This window comes from Pteropus alecto, unplaced genomic scaffold (genome assembly GCF_000325575.1).
Source record: "Pteropus alecto unplaced genomic scaffold, ASM32557v1 scaffold101, whole genome shotgun sequence".
NCBI classification, from domain to species: domain Eukaryota; kingdom Metazoa; phylum Chordata; class Mammalia; order Chiroptera; family Pteropodidae; genus Pteropus; species Pteropus alecto.
The window spans coordinates 5023232-5040209 of record NW_006432945.1 but is presented as its reverse complement, the minus strand read 5'-3'; the positions used below and the strand labels follow the sequence as shown (position 1 = coordinate 5040209).

Here is a 16978-nt window from a genome sequence, read left to right as displayed (position 1 = left end):
GAGTAGGCACCATTCTTGGGGGCTGAGAAGCCATCTCTGCATGTCACCAGGTAGAGCTACTGTGTAAGGTGCAAGGTGTGTATGGTAATAATTACTCTCAGCAGACCATTATTTCTAGCAGTGTAAGGGCAAAGGTCAACCCTGGATTATCCCCAAACAGTTGTCGTAAAGGATAAAGCAGTGAGGTCCAGATTGTGCTGTCAAGTGCGTGTTGCAGCGAGATTGAGCTTCTAATGCTAAGGTGGGGTGTGTGTCATGCTGGCTTTATTTCGATGTGCCCCAAACAGGTGCCTCCGCATTAGAACAAGTCGCTTTCTTTTTTAATTGCACGCTTTTGTTCTGCGACAGATGATGTTGAAGGTATTGCCTTTTATGAAGCAATCCTATAGCTACTTCTGAACTAAAGGGTGAGACAGATCAATCTAACCCTTGGTTCTTCTTTTGTGCATCCACGCCCTGAAGAGGAATGCCTGCTCCACCCAGACAGAGGCAGAAGTGGGAGGGCGAACACAGGGTCTGCTTCGCTTGGAGGTGGAGTCATTTTCCAAGTAGAGCTGATGGTGCTTTAGAGGAGAAGGTGGAAATCCATCTAAAATATAACAAAATGTTTGGTCTTTTTCATTTTTTTTTTTTTAGTTTTCTAGGTGTATCCCAGACTTCATAATAGCTTTATATGAGGAAGGAAAATTAACTTTAACGTACATTCTACGTTAATTACAATTTGCGTTTTGCCACTTAATGTTATTTGATAGTTTAAAAATAATTTTATTTTTCAAAGCAGTTTTAGGTTTAAAACAAAACTGAGTGGAAAGCGGTGGCTTCCATATACCTCCCGCCCCCACCCACTACCATACATACCCTCCTTCGGCGTTGGCATCCAGCCCCGGAGCGGAGCATTTGTTACTGCTGATGAACCCATGTTAATACATCGTTGTCACCCAAAGCCCGTAGTTTACATTATGGTTCACTCTTGGTTTTGTGCATCCTGTGGTTTTTGACAAATATATAATGACATCTATCCATCCGGTAAACTTTTTGAGGGTCCTGTCTGGTCTGGAATGCATCGATCTCTTGCCATTTCACATGGCATCCAGAGAGCCAGGCCTGGTTCATCTGGTTAAGCAAACATAGTCAAGCCTTGGGAAGCCGAATGTAATAGGGTCCCTGCTCCCAGAAGCCCTAGAGTTTGGAGACTAGGACAAACAAGCAACAAAGCAAAGGGAACAACCCATGCCGAGGTACAGAAACAGGAAGGAACGTGGAATTTTCAGGGAAGGGCAGGGTTCATGTGCGCTGCTTCCTTTGTGTGTGGAGGGGTCCTGGCTGGGGTGGGGTGGGGGGTAGGGGTGTGGAAGGGCTGGTGGGAGTCAGCTTTTGAAGGGTTTAAGATATCTGGCTGGGGAATTTTAACCAGATCCTGTAGGACTTTGTTCCTAAAATGTGTCACAAAAATAATTAAAACAATCACCACCTTTTAATGTACTGCCTGTCTTGCTGAGCACCTTCCGCCTGTCAACTCATTTAATTCTCGTCACACATCTTTAAGGTGGCCGCTCTTGCCGTCCCCATTTTATGGATGTGGGATCACATGACCGGGCTGGCTCAAACCCAGGCAGGCTGACACCGCTGTTCTAATCCCCAGGGATGTGTAGTGGCAGAAAAGGGGCCGCGGGAAATGCTCTGGGAAACACACTCATAAATTATATAGATTAAAAAAAATTGTATTGGACCCAGTGTTGCACAATTATTTTAGTCTTCTCTTAAATACTCTTTTGAATTGTTTGGGGAATAAAAACACTGCCGTGAGATGGAAAGCCGCGAGAGGATTTCAAGATAGGGCATGACACGATTATCACCTCACGTTTTAGGGAGAGAACCAAAGAGTAGAAAAAGAATAGGGATTGGGGTGATGGGAGGAACGGAGGGAGATGCTAGTTAGGTGGACATAATAATCCCGGCAAGAGGAAATAAAAGTAACTCCTTAGGAAAAAAATCTTTTGTTTTAAGGTATGAGTTTCTGGCCAGAAGCTCTATTAAGGAAGAGATTTAAGAGATATAGAAGGCTCAGAAAGTTAGAATTCTGATAATACAGTTACAACATATTTGGATCCATGGATTTCACCCTTTTCCTTTTCCCCAAATAAAATCTTAGGCGAGACTTTAATGTATAACATGGAGCTGTTCTGTTTGCAAAGGGGCTGGCTCTCTGGAGTTTTATTTCTCTATGTCTTTCCTACCCCCTAGATTAAGAGAGAAATAGTTAAAACAATGTTGCCTTATGACTGATGCTCATATTTTAAAAATAAATACATGGAGAAGCAGCAGAGTTGAGCGGCTAGGAATGTGAGCTTGGATCAAACAGCCTGAGTTCGAATCCTGGCTCTGCCACTTAACTAGCTATGTAATCTCGAATAGTTACTTAACTACCCTGTGCCTCTCAGTTTTCTCATCTGTAAATGGAGATGGTAATAGTAGCCACTTCCCCTGAGTGGCTGGAGGGGATTCAATGAGTTAGTTTTGCAAAGTTGCCACAGTGTCACACACACAGTGTCACAGTGGCACACAGGAAGCACTCAATACTGCGGTCTCCTCTACAGCACACCACACAGGCTGTGTAGACCCCGCTACAGCCCTGCAGAGACTGGGCTCTCCCCCTTTTGTAAGTCAGCTTGTTCCATTTTTTTTTTTTTTTTTTTTTTTTTTTTTGAATTGGTTTTCTTATTTTTTTTTTTTTTTTTTTTTTTAGAAATCGTGATCCTATATTGAGCCAAAATCTTTCAATTACTTGAACAGTTATTAATTTAAGATCATGCTATCTAATATGATAGCCACTGGCCACATGCGACTATTGAGCGCTTGAAGTGTGGCTGGTTTGGATTGAGATGAGCAGTAAGTGTAAAATACACATCAGATTTTGAAGCCCTAGTATGAAAAGAAGTTAAAATATTGCATTAATCATTTTTATATTAGTTACATACCAAAAGCATCATATTCGACTATATCATTTAAAATAAAATTTATTAAAATTAATTTCACATCTTTGTAATTTTTCAATGTAGCTACTAGAAAATTTACATGTGTGGCTCACACTGTACTTCTACTAAACAGTGCTGTTCTAAGGCAAGGAGGCCATGCTAATAGTAATAAGTAATATAAAGAATTCCAATAAAATGTACAAGTACGAATTATCCCCCTTAGGGATAATCTTGACTCTACTTTTAATTAAAAATGAATCAATAGAGGAGGGATAATTAATTTAACAAAGGTACCTGAGTTACTCTTCATGGCTGGAGTCTATTTAAGAGAGAGAACTGTTATTCTGTCAGGTCCAGCATTCTTGGGAATGGTGAACTCAGTAACTTCTGGGCTTCTCCTAAGGCAAGACTAAGAACCCTGGTTTTAAAGGAGCCTAAAAAAATTCCATTATCATTTCATAGGGTGGGTGATTATCCTCCAATTTATTCTCTTTTTCTTTTGCAAATTTATATTTTTGCCTTTACTAAAAGCTGATTTATCCACAGTTATCAGCTGTGGTAGAGATCCCCCACATTTTGCTGTTTTCGTAATGGCTAGAGTTTATAAAGATATGGAATCTTAACATGTATTTCTATCATCAAAGAAAAGCTAACTGACATTAAGGCTATTTCCATGGTTCGATTTTATGCTAAGTCCTTGGGAATTGGTAACTTACATTTGATTTGGGGAGTACTTGATTAAATGGAACACCCAATTTCCTGACCATATCAGATAATAGTGGTATTTTCTGTATTTTATAGCCCGCTTAAGCACAACCATATATGTTTGTATGGGCAGAGAGCTAAAATAATTAACACTGATTAAGATTTGTGTTGCATTTTGTCTTTGTCAGGATAATGATGTGAAATCTTATTTGCTCGATGGTAATTCTGTAAGGTAAATTGGTACCAGTGTCTATTTTCTAGACATAGAGATTATAGGTGAAATAATTTCCCCAGCCTTAACTTGTAAGTCTTCGTCTTTTCGTATATTCCAAGTGAGTTGTGCAGCCTCAGAAGTGTGATTTTTCTTGGCTATGAGATTTGCTCCTCAGGTCTGTGTTACTCTGCAGTTTCTTTTCCTGTACTTTAGTGAAGAGATTGGCTAGAAAAATGAAGATGGTGCAGTTGTTAATTATAGATGTGTCAGTTATAGAAATCCCAGACCTACCCCAAGTAGAGGTTGTGATCGTACACGAGTTGTTTTCTATAGTTATCCAACTGACGTATAGTGGTTTATTTTCCAAAGCCATTGCAATGGACTTGCATGAAGTGCTGTTTCAGAGTCTGCTTATAGTCAGTCATCTTTTGAAGTATTTTCCATGCCTCAGTGGAAGTTTTAGGGCTTTCCACAATTCCTGTGTGTTTTCTGGGGAGGCATACCAACCCTGATTCTTCATTTACAACTGACATACTGGGTACTACAGGCAACCTATTACAACCTAATACAAGAAATTTTAAACTCTTGCTTCTGGATGATTAACTCTTCAAAATGCATGAGATAAGATCGTGGGTTTAATCCCTAGTAATTGCCAAGACAATGTCTGTAACCCTTCCAAGTAGTAGCATTAAAGCTCTTCCATTTGTCGCAAAACTGGAAAAACAAAACCCTCAAAAAATTCTTTTCCTATTAATAGTGAATATGGGGGATAACACCGTCTCTACAAACAAATGGATAAATGAATCAAAAACACCCCACACTGTTTTTAAAGGTCATTATTCACTGTTATCTTTTCATGATGCTGGAAGAGAGGTCTTAACTTCAACACTAAAGTCCTCACACACCACTCTGCCACCGAAGACACTAGCATATTTTTGCATATACTTAGGCTTCCTCTCTTAAAATGCGAAACTCCAAACCACATAAACCAGGAAACTACTCATATGAAAATGACAATTTAGTGTGGCTCCCCTGTGTTTTTTCTTAGTGGTGCATTTTTAGTAATTGATTCAGAGATGTGGTTTCTCTCCCTGGGAACCAGAGATCTTCTGTCTTTTTTTCTCTGCGTTGCAGTGAACTCATTGCAGAATTCATGGCACCTGAGCTGCTTTCTAAAGCAAACCAGAGAAATAAAATGCGATTTATAGCTTACCTAGAGGTTTCATGAGGACGAGATGGACCTGGCTTATATTGGCTGCCTCAGAGATAAATAAACCAAACAGTGTCTCCAGCATTAATCGGGCAACACAAGGGGATCCTTTTTGGATTTCAACCACGTGGCGATGTTTAGGAATGGAGCTCAGCTTCCAGAATTCAGCTGGAGTTTAAATGGGCAAGTCCGTTCTGACCAGGCCTGGTATGGTCCCAGCTGGGCTTGATGGGCTTAATGCTCCCTTGGCTAATAAACAGGAAGTTGGTTGGTGCACATGTTAGTTTAAGTGAGCTGTTAGGTTCTGATTCCATTTCCTGCGAGGCACTATATACACATTGCAGAATAAACTTGTGTTGCATTGAAACCTGGACAGAGCGGGATAAGAACTTTGAGACGGTCTTTCTCCTCTGCTGAATACTGAAGAGTAGGAACATGGCCAGCGGAGGAATGAGGGAGGTAGGGTAGGAGCAGAGGTTACTTTGGGCATAGCTTCGCAGGACATCGTGGGGATGGGAATCTCGTACAGAGATTTTCCTTCCCTCTTGATAACTGAATTCAGCGCTTGCTTCTAAAATTAGGTTGTTCTGGCCATGAGTAGGTTGAAACTGACCTCTAGGGTACCTGTCTCCTCCAGTACTACCCTGCACTGAAAATCCCATTTTTGAATAGTTCTCTGATTACATCATTGGATAAATGCATGGCCAGTCACCTTGAAATATCCTGTCTCCTGGAAAAAGGCTCAAGACTATATTACCTTACCGTGATTTCTCTTGTACTTTATCATCCTCCTTTCACTGTGTGCACGTGTGTGTGCAGGTATCTCTGTGCGTGCCCTTGGGTGTGCGTGTGTACTCCATGCAATATTCTTTCTCAGAGTATATTTTTTGGGAAGATCCGTCCTGGGTTAGTGATTGGGTGGGTGGGAATAAGAAAAGGAAATTTAAAATACTAACCCTTCAAAGCATAGGAATAGTAAAATAAATTTTTAAAATTTTCTTTTAAAAAATCCACTGTAGAATATTTATGCAGTTACTGTGAACCCTTTATAATTTGAATATTACTAATTTGAGTGAATGTTATAATTTGAATGAAGTATGGACCATAAAATTATACCCCCAAATGTCATCTACTTTTGGCAAAAGATGATAATTCCTGGTTGGCCTGTTAAGGAACCGCAAAGTTTGCCCTCCCTTTCTCCACCCATGCTTGCAAAAGAGTACTTTTCCAGCTAAAATAATATTACATAGCATGTTACTGTTTACATATATTACCTCATTTATTATATACAGACTCATTGCTAGCCATCCAAGCTGTCCCCATCCTTTTTGGCACCAGGGACCGGTGCTCCTATGAGAATCTGATGCCTGTTGATCTGAGGTGGAGCTGAGGCGGCGATGCTGGCGCTGGGGAGCGGCTGCAAATACAGATAAAGCTTCGCTCGCTCGCCCGCCGTTCACCTCCTGCTGTGTGGCCCGGTTCCTAACAGGCCGTGGACCTACGGTATCAGTTTGCAGCCTGGGGTTTGGGGACCCCTGCTCTATGGCACTGTGCTCCATAAAGAAATTCAGTGTGATGCAGCCTGCCTTGGCTCCTTTCTAGACAGTTTATTAAATTAAGTACTCAGATTACCTCATTTTAAGATTAGCCTAAGCCTACATCATCGGTCCCCTAGGACAGCATCAGAGTGATGTTCCAGTGTCCCATAAACACCTATAATGAGACCCTGAAGAAAATCTTAGGCACTGCTTCGCGACTATTTCCTTACACCTTTTAGATTTTTTGTTATTTATAGGCCTTTCAGCTTCTACTTTTGCCTGCTTTTTCTCACTTATTTCTGGATAACCTCTGTTTTCTAATTCTGTGGTTCATAGGGACACCAGTAGGCATATGACAGGAGATTCTTGAGGCTTGCCCGGTTTCATTTACTGATAATGGCGATTAGGATGATGATCGTAGCAGTAGCAGCAACAGCAACAGAAGGTGCCATATGTGAAGTTGTCACTTAACTGTGTGCCCCTCTCCCCCAATACAGTTGACAGGCCTCACCTCATTTATACCTCAAACAGCCTGTGGGCGATAGTTGTAATCATCATCCCCATTTCACAGGTGAGAAAGCTGAGACTCTGCGGGGCTCAGTGACTAGGACACAGTTACTAAGACAGCGTGAAAGCCAGGAGAGGAGCTGACTCCAAAGCCTGTCGTCCTTCTCCTCAGCCACGTTTCGTTTCCTCTGTGTCGTCAGTCACATTGGAACAAATAATGGACTAACTGAAGCTGGCGAAGGACAGTCGGGCCAGAATTCACTCAAAGAAGTTTGGCCAAGTCGATAGAAGTCAAACCTTGGCTCTGTTGGCATTTCGTTGCTCAAGTAATGCATAGACTCCTGGTGTGAACTTGCCCTTGGGAATGTCGTGGAGAAAAGCTGATCCGATCACTGTTCCCATCTGAAAGTATCATTTAAAAATATCCTTTAGAGTACTTGGGTCTGGAGCTTTTTGGAGGCAAGAGCACGTCTGGTTTTCTAGTAAAATCAGAGTCAGAGCTTTATTGCAGATTTTGGTGGGGTTGTGGCAGGGTTGATCTATGGTATGGCTGCGGGGGCAGCCAGCTGGAGTGGGAACATCTGCACAGAAATGCCTTTGGAAATTAAACATCGCAATGAAAACATTCTTCTGAAGGCAGATTTCCAGGTGTGCTGTAAAGCATGCTAGGCTGTAATTGAAATGTAAAAGAATGCTTCAAAAGCAGTGATCTATTTTTTGGTGATTGTTGTGCTAATCCTGAAATCTGAGCATTAATTAATATAAAGACAGGATTGGATGCATAAAAGTACCTGTTTTAATCATTTAGCACATTGTTCAAAACTAAACTGGTTGAAGCTTCAAATCTAAGGGCGAAAATCCCACTTTCATCTATCAAATCCCACTGTAAACTGCCAAGAAGAGCCACCGGGGGCCCCTGTGACAGCTGCAAAGAGATCCCCCCTACTCTGAAAGCCCGACATGGAGAGATTTGCGGCAGTTCATGTATAATGAAGCGGCGGAGGCTGTGTTTTTTAAAGGACTCCATTAAAGCCCAGAAAGAGTGAATCAGTTTTTAGTTAAAATCTGATTCTGGATGAAAACATGCTACACTGTGGAAGCTTTCAGCTGGCAGAAGGTTTTGTCTTAGAAGTTGAGTAATCAGTTACCTTGCTGTTAGCAGGTGCAAGAGCTGTGCTCACCTTTGCCAGCGTGCTCCATATGAGAGCACGAGGCATTCAGAAGCCACAGGAGAGTCAGCCTTGAGATCTTAAGAAAAAAGTCAGCACTGTCCACTCTGTACCCTGCCCCTTACCTCATGTAGGTGCATCGATATCCACGTATACAGACAGCAGCAGTGGGTGTGAATACTGCCTCTGCAGACTCAGTGTAGGTCAAAGTATTGTGTGCATGTGATTTCTTTTTAATTTGACCCAAACTTAGAAAGTAAAAGCTGACCCTTGTGGATGGGCTGGGCATTCGAAGGTGACGTGAGGCTCTGGAGTCTCATTTCCTGTGTGGTCTTGGGATGGCCCTTGTGAGCATGAACTGATGCTGTTTTACCCTTTTATCCAGACACACTACTTTGGCCTTTGGTTTCTCAGCAAGAGCCAGCAAGCACGATGGGTGGAGCTGGAGAAACCTCTGAAGAAACATCTGGACAAATTCGCTAATGAGCCTCTGCTTTTCTTCGGAGTCATGTTTTATGTGCCAAATGTGTCATGGCTTCAGCAAGAGGCCACAAGGTAGGTACATTTTTCCCCATGTTCTCTATAAGGGTGGGGATGAACTGTGAGACTTCAGATGAAGCAGATGAGCTGGTTGATATAGGAGTGTGTGTGTGTGTGGGAGGGAGGGGGTTGGGAAGGGGAGAGGGTGGAGTAGATAGAGATTGTTTGCCAGTTGCTTTGTAGCTCTAGAGTTGTCATTGGAATCCATGTAGCCAACCCCAGTGGTTCCCTGTAATGCTAGTAAGGTAGTAGCGATCCTGAGTTAGGTAGCATTTTGTGTTTAGCGGCATAGAAGTATTAGTTAGGGACTGTGGGTAAAATACACTAGAATTTAATAAAAAAATTAATTGCCTGTTTTCTGTTTAGTCCACTCCTTCCCTCAGAACGTCCCCAAACAAAAAGTGCCATCAGACTTTGGACTTGAGGATTGAGGAGGGAACGGAAGATGAGAGGGGTAGAGTTGAGGAAAATGTGGAGAGAGCCAGAGTTTTGATTGTCTTAGGTTAAATGAGAGGAGACCCAGGACTGGGTCCCACCCTCCTGCTCAGTGGCCGCTTGACGTTGGAGAAAGTCACCTGCCATCTTGGAAACGGTGTTTCCCCTTGTCTTTCCCCGAAGTCTCACACACACTCCTATCCAAAGTTTAGGAACTTTGGATAAGTTCCTAAAGTTCTGATAGTCTACGAGTCTGTGAACGAAGCAAGTGCATTTTTATTGGGGTTAGTACAGTCAACTCATTGGTAAGAGTTTTCCATTAACATATGCTGGGGGTGAGGAGTCTTCTTTATTTTCCTAATAAAGGGAATTACTCACTGATTCTCACCTTTGACCCCGATCATGGCATTCAGCGTGCTGGAGAAGGAACACCAGTGATGAACTGAGACAAAGGAAGATTATCCTACTCGATTATTGCATATATAGTTTCTTAGATTTTAAATTTCTGAGATAAGGATGCATTTGAAATTTTTATGTGCATTTTAAGGTAATAGTTTCTATAATCTTTTGTTAAATCAAAAACTATTGTAAGCTGGCGGTGTCTGTATAAACAGAGGTCGTGAGGGTCTCACAGTTTGACCCAGAAAACCCGTGTTGACTCTTTCAGGTGTCAGTCATTTGAAGCACTTGGTTGCATATTGTCGTGCATTGTTTTCAAGTTATTTCCCTCCTCTGAGTCCTTTATTTACAAGGAATTATTTATGTCTCAAAATGGAATGGTTTCCTCTGGCTCTGACTCTTCTGTGAATACTTTACACACTGTTAGGAACACAGCATTAGGTTAATAGGGACTTGCTGATCTGTGGCTCTCGGACCATTAAATGCAAGGCGATGAGTAACAAGGATGAAACCCGGGCTATTAATGCATACTGGAAGAAGTTCCATCTGTGAGAAAGAAACAAGGCGTTGTCGCTTGAGACAGACTTATTCTGTAAGTTCTTTTGTTGAGGAAGAGCAGTTGAAATGGCCAGGGACTCAGAAATTGTGCTTTATGAACTTAAAGAAGGTTGTTTAAGCTTAGAAAAATGAAGACTTGCAAGGCTGCTATAGCCGCTTAGGGGATTTGAAGACTCGCGGGGAGGAGATTCTGGGTCACCTCTGGAACACAAAATGAGGGCTGATAGTGAAGTTCAAGGAGTTGAAAGGCTGGTTATTTAGCTCAAATGAGAACACAGTTTCTAATAATTAAAACCATGTAAAAGTGGAACAGTCAGACATGTAAAAGCAACATCCAGCCCCAGTGTCTGGAAGTGTGGTAGCACCGAGCAGGTCCTCGGTGTGGTGTCCTGTAGACGAGGCCACCGCGTGGGGTAGGATGTCAGACCAGGCCAATGGTTCTCACACAGACTAGGGCCTGGGCCATTTATCATAAATATCAGAGGTCTGAATTGGAATATCTAAGGCTAGGATCCAGGAGGATGTACTGTTTAAAATAAATAATAGTCCCTGGCAGTTCCGATGGTCATCCAGACTTGGGATTAGTAAATGAGTCAACCTCCAAAGCCCTTTACAGTTTTAGATTCTCCACGTAAGTAAAGTTAACGACGCATTATTTGACTGTCAATATTCACATTCATAAGCTGAAACAAAGCAAAAAGTGTTTAAATCTCAAAATCTGAGATATAGGGTAAGAATTTGTGGTGGTGGTGGTTATGGGGCTAGAGAATAGCAAGCATTTCCTTTTTTTTTTTTTTTGAATTTATTGTTGCTCAGTTAGCTTGGTTCAGTTTAATAGGAAGGCCAGAAGTGTTTTTCAACACAGGATTTTGAAGCAAACTGTTATTTGATCAGAAAAACTACAAAGAAAATAATTCAAAACTTTGAAGGACATTTTTAGGCTTAAATGTTGGCAGTTAGCTATAGACATTTCAGGTATAACCTCTGTATGTCAAAGGATGTTTAAAGTTAGGAGCTGGGTTTGCACGAGGAGGCGTGTGTGTGTGCGCGCGCGTGTGTATGTGTGTGCGTGCGCGCGCGCTTGTTTTGTAGGAATTTTTGTTGCCCCATGGGGCCATACAACTAGAATGTGCCAAGGGCTGTCAGAGCAAGTCAAAGGCTTAACCTGGGGAGATGGAGAAATAAGAGAGAATAGTATTCTAAGTAAAGAGAAATGTATAGAGGGAGAAAAGAAAGAAAAAAGGAATAACATATACTTGGGAAGGCCGAGGGGGCACCAACAGTGACGCAGGTGTGACTCACCAGACCTGCCGTGGGTGGTAGACACATAGACTAGAGTAGAAAAGGAGACCTGGTTTGGATGGATAACATTTTTTTTTTTTTAATTTATTAATTTTAATTAGTTTCAAGTATACAGTACATTGGTTAGACATCTATCTAGTTCATAAAACGATCCCCCCAATTGCTCCCTCCCTCCCCTGGCCCTCCACCTAGCCATCGTATTAATGCTAACTGCATTCCCTTTGCTGTGCTCCCCATCCCCATGATCAACTATCAACTACTAATCTGTACTTCTTTAACCCTTTTAAATGCTCAAGGTTTCTGGGTTTGATGTTAGAGATGAATAGAGCTGAATTTAAAGTCATTAGAAGCCTTTTTTCAGGGGTTGGGGAGTGGTGGGGGAGGAATCTGAGCCTTCTTGGGAAGTTTTAGAAGCATCTGGGGTCCCATCTGAATGTCGAAACTGTCTCCAGGCAGAGCAGCCTAGGAGAAAGCAGTGGTGGGGTGGGCGGGGTTCTAGAGGAGTGTTTCACAGAAGGAGGAGGGTTAGTGATTAACTCACCAGCCATCCTCTCATCCAAGTTACCAGGCATCTCAGGTGGGAGATGGGCTTTGGCACCTGAGAGCACCTGGGATCTGCCGTGTCTGACACAAAACAGTTAGCCTTTGTGATGCCCTCAGAGTAAGATGTTTGCATAGATTAGAAGTAGAAATCTGTCTTTCATTGTGGGCAACCGTTGGAGGAGGCAACCATTCAACCATCTGTGCTTAAAAAATAAGCCTTTGTCTGGAGCCAACCAGACTTGTTTTTACCCAACACATGTTTGCAATGGTTTGGCTACTTCTTCTTGAGAGTAAGCAGGTTCTGTAGTATTAGGACCAGCCATTTCTTATCTCTGAATAAGGACAAAGTTCAGAATTAATACTCTGGGTTTTTTCATTTATTTATTTTTTTTTATGGGGTGTGTGTGAACCTCTATATGTTAAGACATATAGAGGTGAACGGAAGATGTATTTAAAATGCATCTATTTCAGTTCTTGTCCCCAGACAATCCCATTCTAGAAAACTTGGAAATTCATAGAGTATATGGAACAACAGAACAAAAATTTGTGAATGGTGTTGGTTGCAAACCATTTAAGAAGGTGATGGACTTTATTAAAATGATCAAGTCCAGATTTTTTAAATTAGGAAATTGAGAAGCTCTGTTGTTGTTGTTGTTGTTTATTTTTATTTTTTTACATTAACTTTGACATACTTTGTCTCATCTCATCTCCCTGGCTATGACTTTTGAAGAACAAACCTCTTCATAAGTGAGAGAAACCAGCTAAGAAACTGTGATCACACTGGAGAAGAAATGGACAATTCAGGCTCCACTTTTAGGTGATAATTGAATGAGAAGACAAAAGATATCAAAAAAGGAATGCACACGGGAGTACACATAAAAGGAAAAAAAAATTCTTGACATTCTTACAGAAGTGCGAAAAAAACTGGTGAATAGGACACACTAGTAGACAGATGGAGGATGAGTCATGAAACCATAGGAATTAAAAAGATTAAGAGTTGGTTAACCCCACTCCAGACTGTAAGACACATTATCTTGGGGCTTTAAAAATGTTAGTTTCCCCCTCCCCCTTTTTGGTTAAAATGACTCAAGGGATGGGGCCACCATAATTTTTGTTTCCATTTTGCTTTGCTTCTCTTGTTCTTTTTTTGCCAGCTTTTCTGTTCGGCGAAGGGACTCTTGCTAGCAGGTCCTCTTCCCCCATTATATTCTCCTCCTGACTCCAAGGAGAGATTTTTGTAATGTGTTTTAATGATGTGCATAGCAACAGGCTCATAAACACATGGTTTTCAGATTTTTCTGGATACAGAAAGAAAAACGATGGCTTGTGAGAGGTGGAGAAATTCTTAGTCAAACAGAAGGATACTTAATAATAGCAGAGGGGAAGCCAGAACACTGCCGGCCAAGATCACTGCTTTTAGTTTAGGTCTGGGGTTTTTCCAAGTCTTTCTCCAGCGAGGAAGTCCCTCTTGAGATTTTTTCAATACTAAAGAGAAAACTTTTAAACGAAAAAGTCATTTTTGAAGGGTGAATTTAGGCTTCAAAAGTTTAAGTAGTTGACTGTATGCGTGGTTTGAAAAAAATTTTTAATTCTGGGACATTTTTCTTTTACCCAAACATATCTTTGCATTACTCACTGTGGGATGTTTGCCTAGTGCAAAGGAGCTTTTAATTGTCCTGATGAGGTCAGATAACCTTTTCTTCTTTTCCAGGACATGCTTGTAGCCTCTCGTTCAGGTGAGGCTGTCCACCCTCCCACTGGTGAGTTTGTATAGGAGCAGGGCAGAGGGACCGTTGCTGTAGCCAGCAGTTGCTCCACATGCCAAGGACAGCCTTAGCTCAGTGTTGTACGTCCAGCGGAAACTCCTGGTCGGTGGGACCCGTTCCAGGCTCCCCACTTCTAGTGGGTACAGCCTCAGTGTTTTCTGTGCATCTCCCAGCTCCTCTAAAGTACTGGACTCTGAGACTCTATTCTAGCCTGCTGGGTAAAACTGCCTACTAATGATTCCCAGAAGGTTTTAAAAAAAATACCTAGTCTCTGTATGGGATTGGGTAAAGTGTCATTCCACATTGAAAACTACACTGTGTAGGTGCCATAGGAGGGTAAGTGCTTTTGTGTGTGATGGCGCGTGACAAGAGAGTTAGGTTATTACATTTTTTAGATTATGAGAGGGGCCCCCTTTTCTTCCAGTTACGTATTTGGGCCGATGGCATATTGATGGCAAAGCCAGATTAGGTGAAGCCATACATCCCTATAAAGGCCCAAATGGTGTTTTGATTATTATTTTTATTAAACTAGGCTTCAGGATGTGTTCCAGTGACTTTACGAACGCTTTCTTCACCTTTCCTCTCTTGTAAATACTGATGCTGTCCCCACTTAACGCCCTTGCGATCATCTGCCTGAACGCTGCGATACGTCCGTCAGTGTCCGTCCAGTGTTTCAAGTGTCTCTTTTAAAAGTTCTAATTATGGTAATGTTTCCATTTCCTTTTACAACACCATTTATTTTATTCCTCCGGTTCTTTGAGTTCTTTCATTATTTTGAAATGTCACTTTAATGGCTATTTAAAGTTTACCCGTGGGCTGACAAATGGGGACTTCCTTCAAGCCCGACTTAAGAGTCCGATTGAATTCCCCGTGGATAATATAATTTGCTGAGCGTGGCAGATCCTCCTCCTGGCCAGCTTCAGTTGGTGAATGGGGACTTGTTCTGTCTCTGTTGATGATTGAGAACTGAGTTGTTTCTGCCAGATATTTTAGATATTTTAAGACGCCGTTGATACTGGGATTTAATCTCAAACATTATTCAATGTGGTTAATATAGTGTATGATGAGATGACAGAGGCAACTGGCTGGCTGTAACCAAGAGAGCCATCTTGAAGGCAAGAAGAATTGCTTTCCCAAGAGGAGATTAGCTGAAAATGTTAGCTGCCCTTCGCATTGCTTTTCATTTCAATCTTTATCAAGCAACGAGTCCATGTTAGGCGTTTTGCTACTCACCTCGTTTGGCGTGTTAAGATCTCAGCCCTCTTGCTGCTCCCCCAAAGAGCTATATTTCCAAGCAGTTTTTGTTTCATTTCCGTGTGTTCGATTTTTTGGCGATTTATTGGAGTTTGTCCTTAAAGCTTCTGTTGCTGACCCTGTTCACTTCCTGGAGCAGGCTCTCTCACTGTGTTGGTGAAACCCAGAGAGCCTGGAAAGGATCGACCAGGACCAGCTTCATGGGCCTGCGACCTGTGCAGGTAGCTGCACGGGCCCCCAGTGCAGAAGGGTTCTGTGCTTGGCTTAGTGCTCTGCTATGGCCCTCTTGAAACTTTTAATAATTTTTGAACAACAAGCCCTACGTTTCCATTTTCACTTAGACTGCCCAATTATGGAGCCAATCCTGCCCAGGACAGCCTCCTCCTCCATCTCTGTCCCTTCTCCTCACCTCTGCTTGTCTCATTACCTTGTGAGTTACTCTTAGCTGGGTGGATGGATCCGAGTCTAATGTTATGGGTATGATCAAAGAAAAAAAAGTAAAAAAAAACCCCAAAAAAACAAAAAATCCCCAACAAACTTGCAGGGGAACAAAAATAAAATTTCCACAATGCAAATATGAAAATAGAAACATGGCCCTGGCAACCATTTCTGCTCCTGGATCTGACTCACTGGAAAAATCCTACAGTCTGGGGAACTGTTATACAATCAGTTTGATTTCCTTTAGGGAAACCGATTGATTGTCTCTTCTCAGTGCTCAACTGGGATTTCATCATTTTTATTATGAAGAAGAGGACTCTGCAAAGTTGATACTTTTCTTAATGAAAAGAGAGTGTCTGCTTCATTATGCCAGTCTGCCACATGCATGGAGCCACTTCTTGTCTTTCTCCTCCCAGGGAAAAGATATAGTCTGAAAGATATGCAGGGAGGTAATTAACTAGGTAGGTTACTAGAACAATGAAGTATAGATAAATAGAATGACGTTAACTCTTAAACATCACCTGGGTGTTTCTTTAATGTTCCTTCCCTTTAGGGGAGAGAAAACAAATAGTAAAATAAATCAGTATTCTTTAGTAATATCACATGAAATTATTATTCATTGTAGTGTTCTATAAATGAAGAGAAAAATCAGAATTTCAAAAGGAAATACATCAGAGGCATCTTTAATGTTTCAAAAGGAGCTTTCGTGGAATGTTAGCATTCTTTAATGCATCTGACAATTGATTTTCACCCTTTATGAAGCAAGTTAGACTTCTGTATGTTGTAACCATTAGTAAAGCAAAGTTAACAAAAATAGGTAGATAGTATACTTCAAAAAAAACCCTTTGCCTTTAAAGTGTAAAAATTATCTCATTTTTAATCATACGGTTAATGTGTGTATGTTAATATTTGATGATCAATTCTGAACTCCAAAACAAACAAAAATCATGCGTTTCTGTTGAGCCATTTTGAAAATAACTTAACTTCCTAAGCAAGGGTATTAATATTATCCTTGTGTGTAGTCCTTGATTTTCAAAGATGCATTCATTCATTCATCCGTTCATTCATTCATTCATTCATTTATTGACTCCGAATGGTTCTTTTATCAGTAGTACATAGCAGAAGACCCATGAAATGATAAAGAAATGTAGTAGAGCGTGGATTAAAATTTTAGATTATTCTATTTTTTTCAAAACCTGAAGAGAACATGATGATCCCACACAGCAGTGTTTACCTTCAGCTGATGGGTGGAGGGAGGGGAAAAACAAACAGAAGCTATGAGTAGAGGTGTTTGGTCATGTCAAAGCATGCCGGCTGTGCGGTATGAATTTTTTAAAGACATCTACTTCCTTACAAAGGATTCTTAGGGTTTTTAGGGGTATCATTATAATGGGTGAGATTGGGAATGGTTCGTTAATTTCAATC

General features: G+C 41.4%; 1 protein-coding gene across 1 annotated transcript in view; it reads left to right on the top strand.

Annotated features, from left to right (window-relative positions):
* PTPN14 (protein tyrosine phosphatase, non-receptor type 14) overlaps window positions 1-16978 on the top strand; it is a 144748-nt gene that overhangs the window by 60775 nt on the left and 66995 nt on the right. Inside the window, exon 4 of the mRNA XM_006907886.3 lies at window positions 8704-8873. Coding sequence (XP_006907948.1) covers window positions 8704-8873 — 170 coding nt within the window. The remainder of the gene's footprint in view (window positions 1-8703; window positions 8874-16978) is intronic.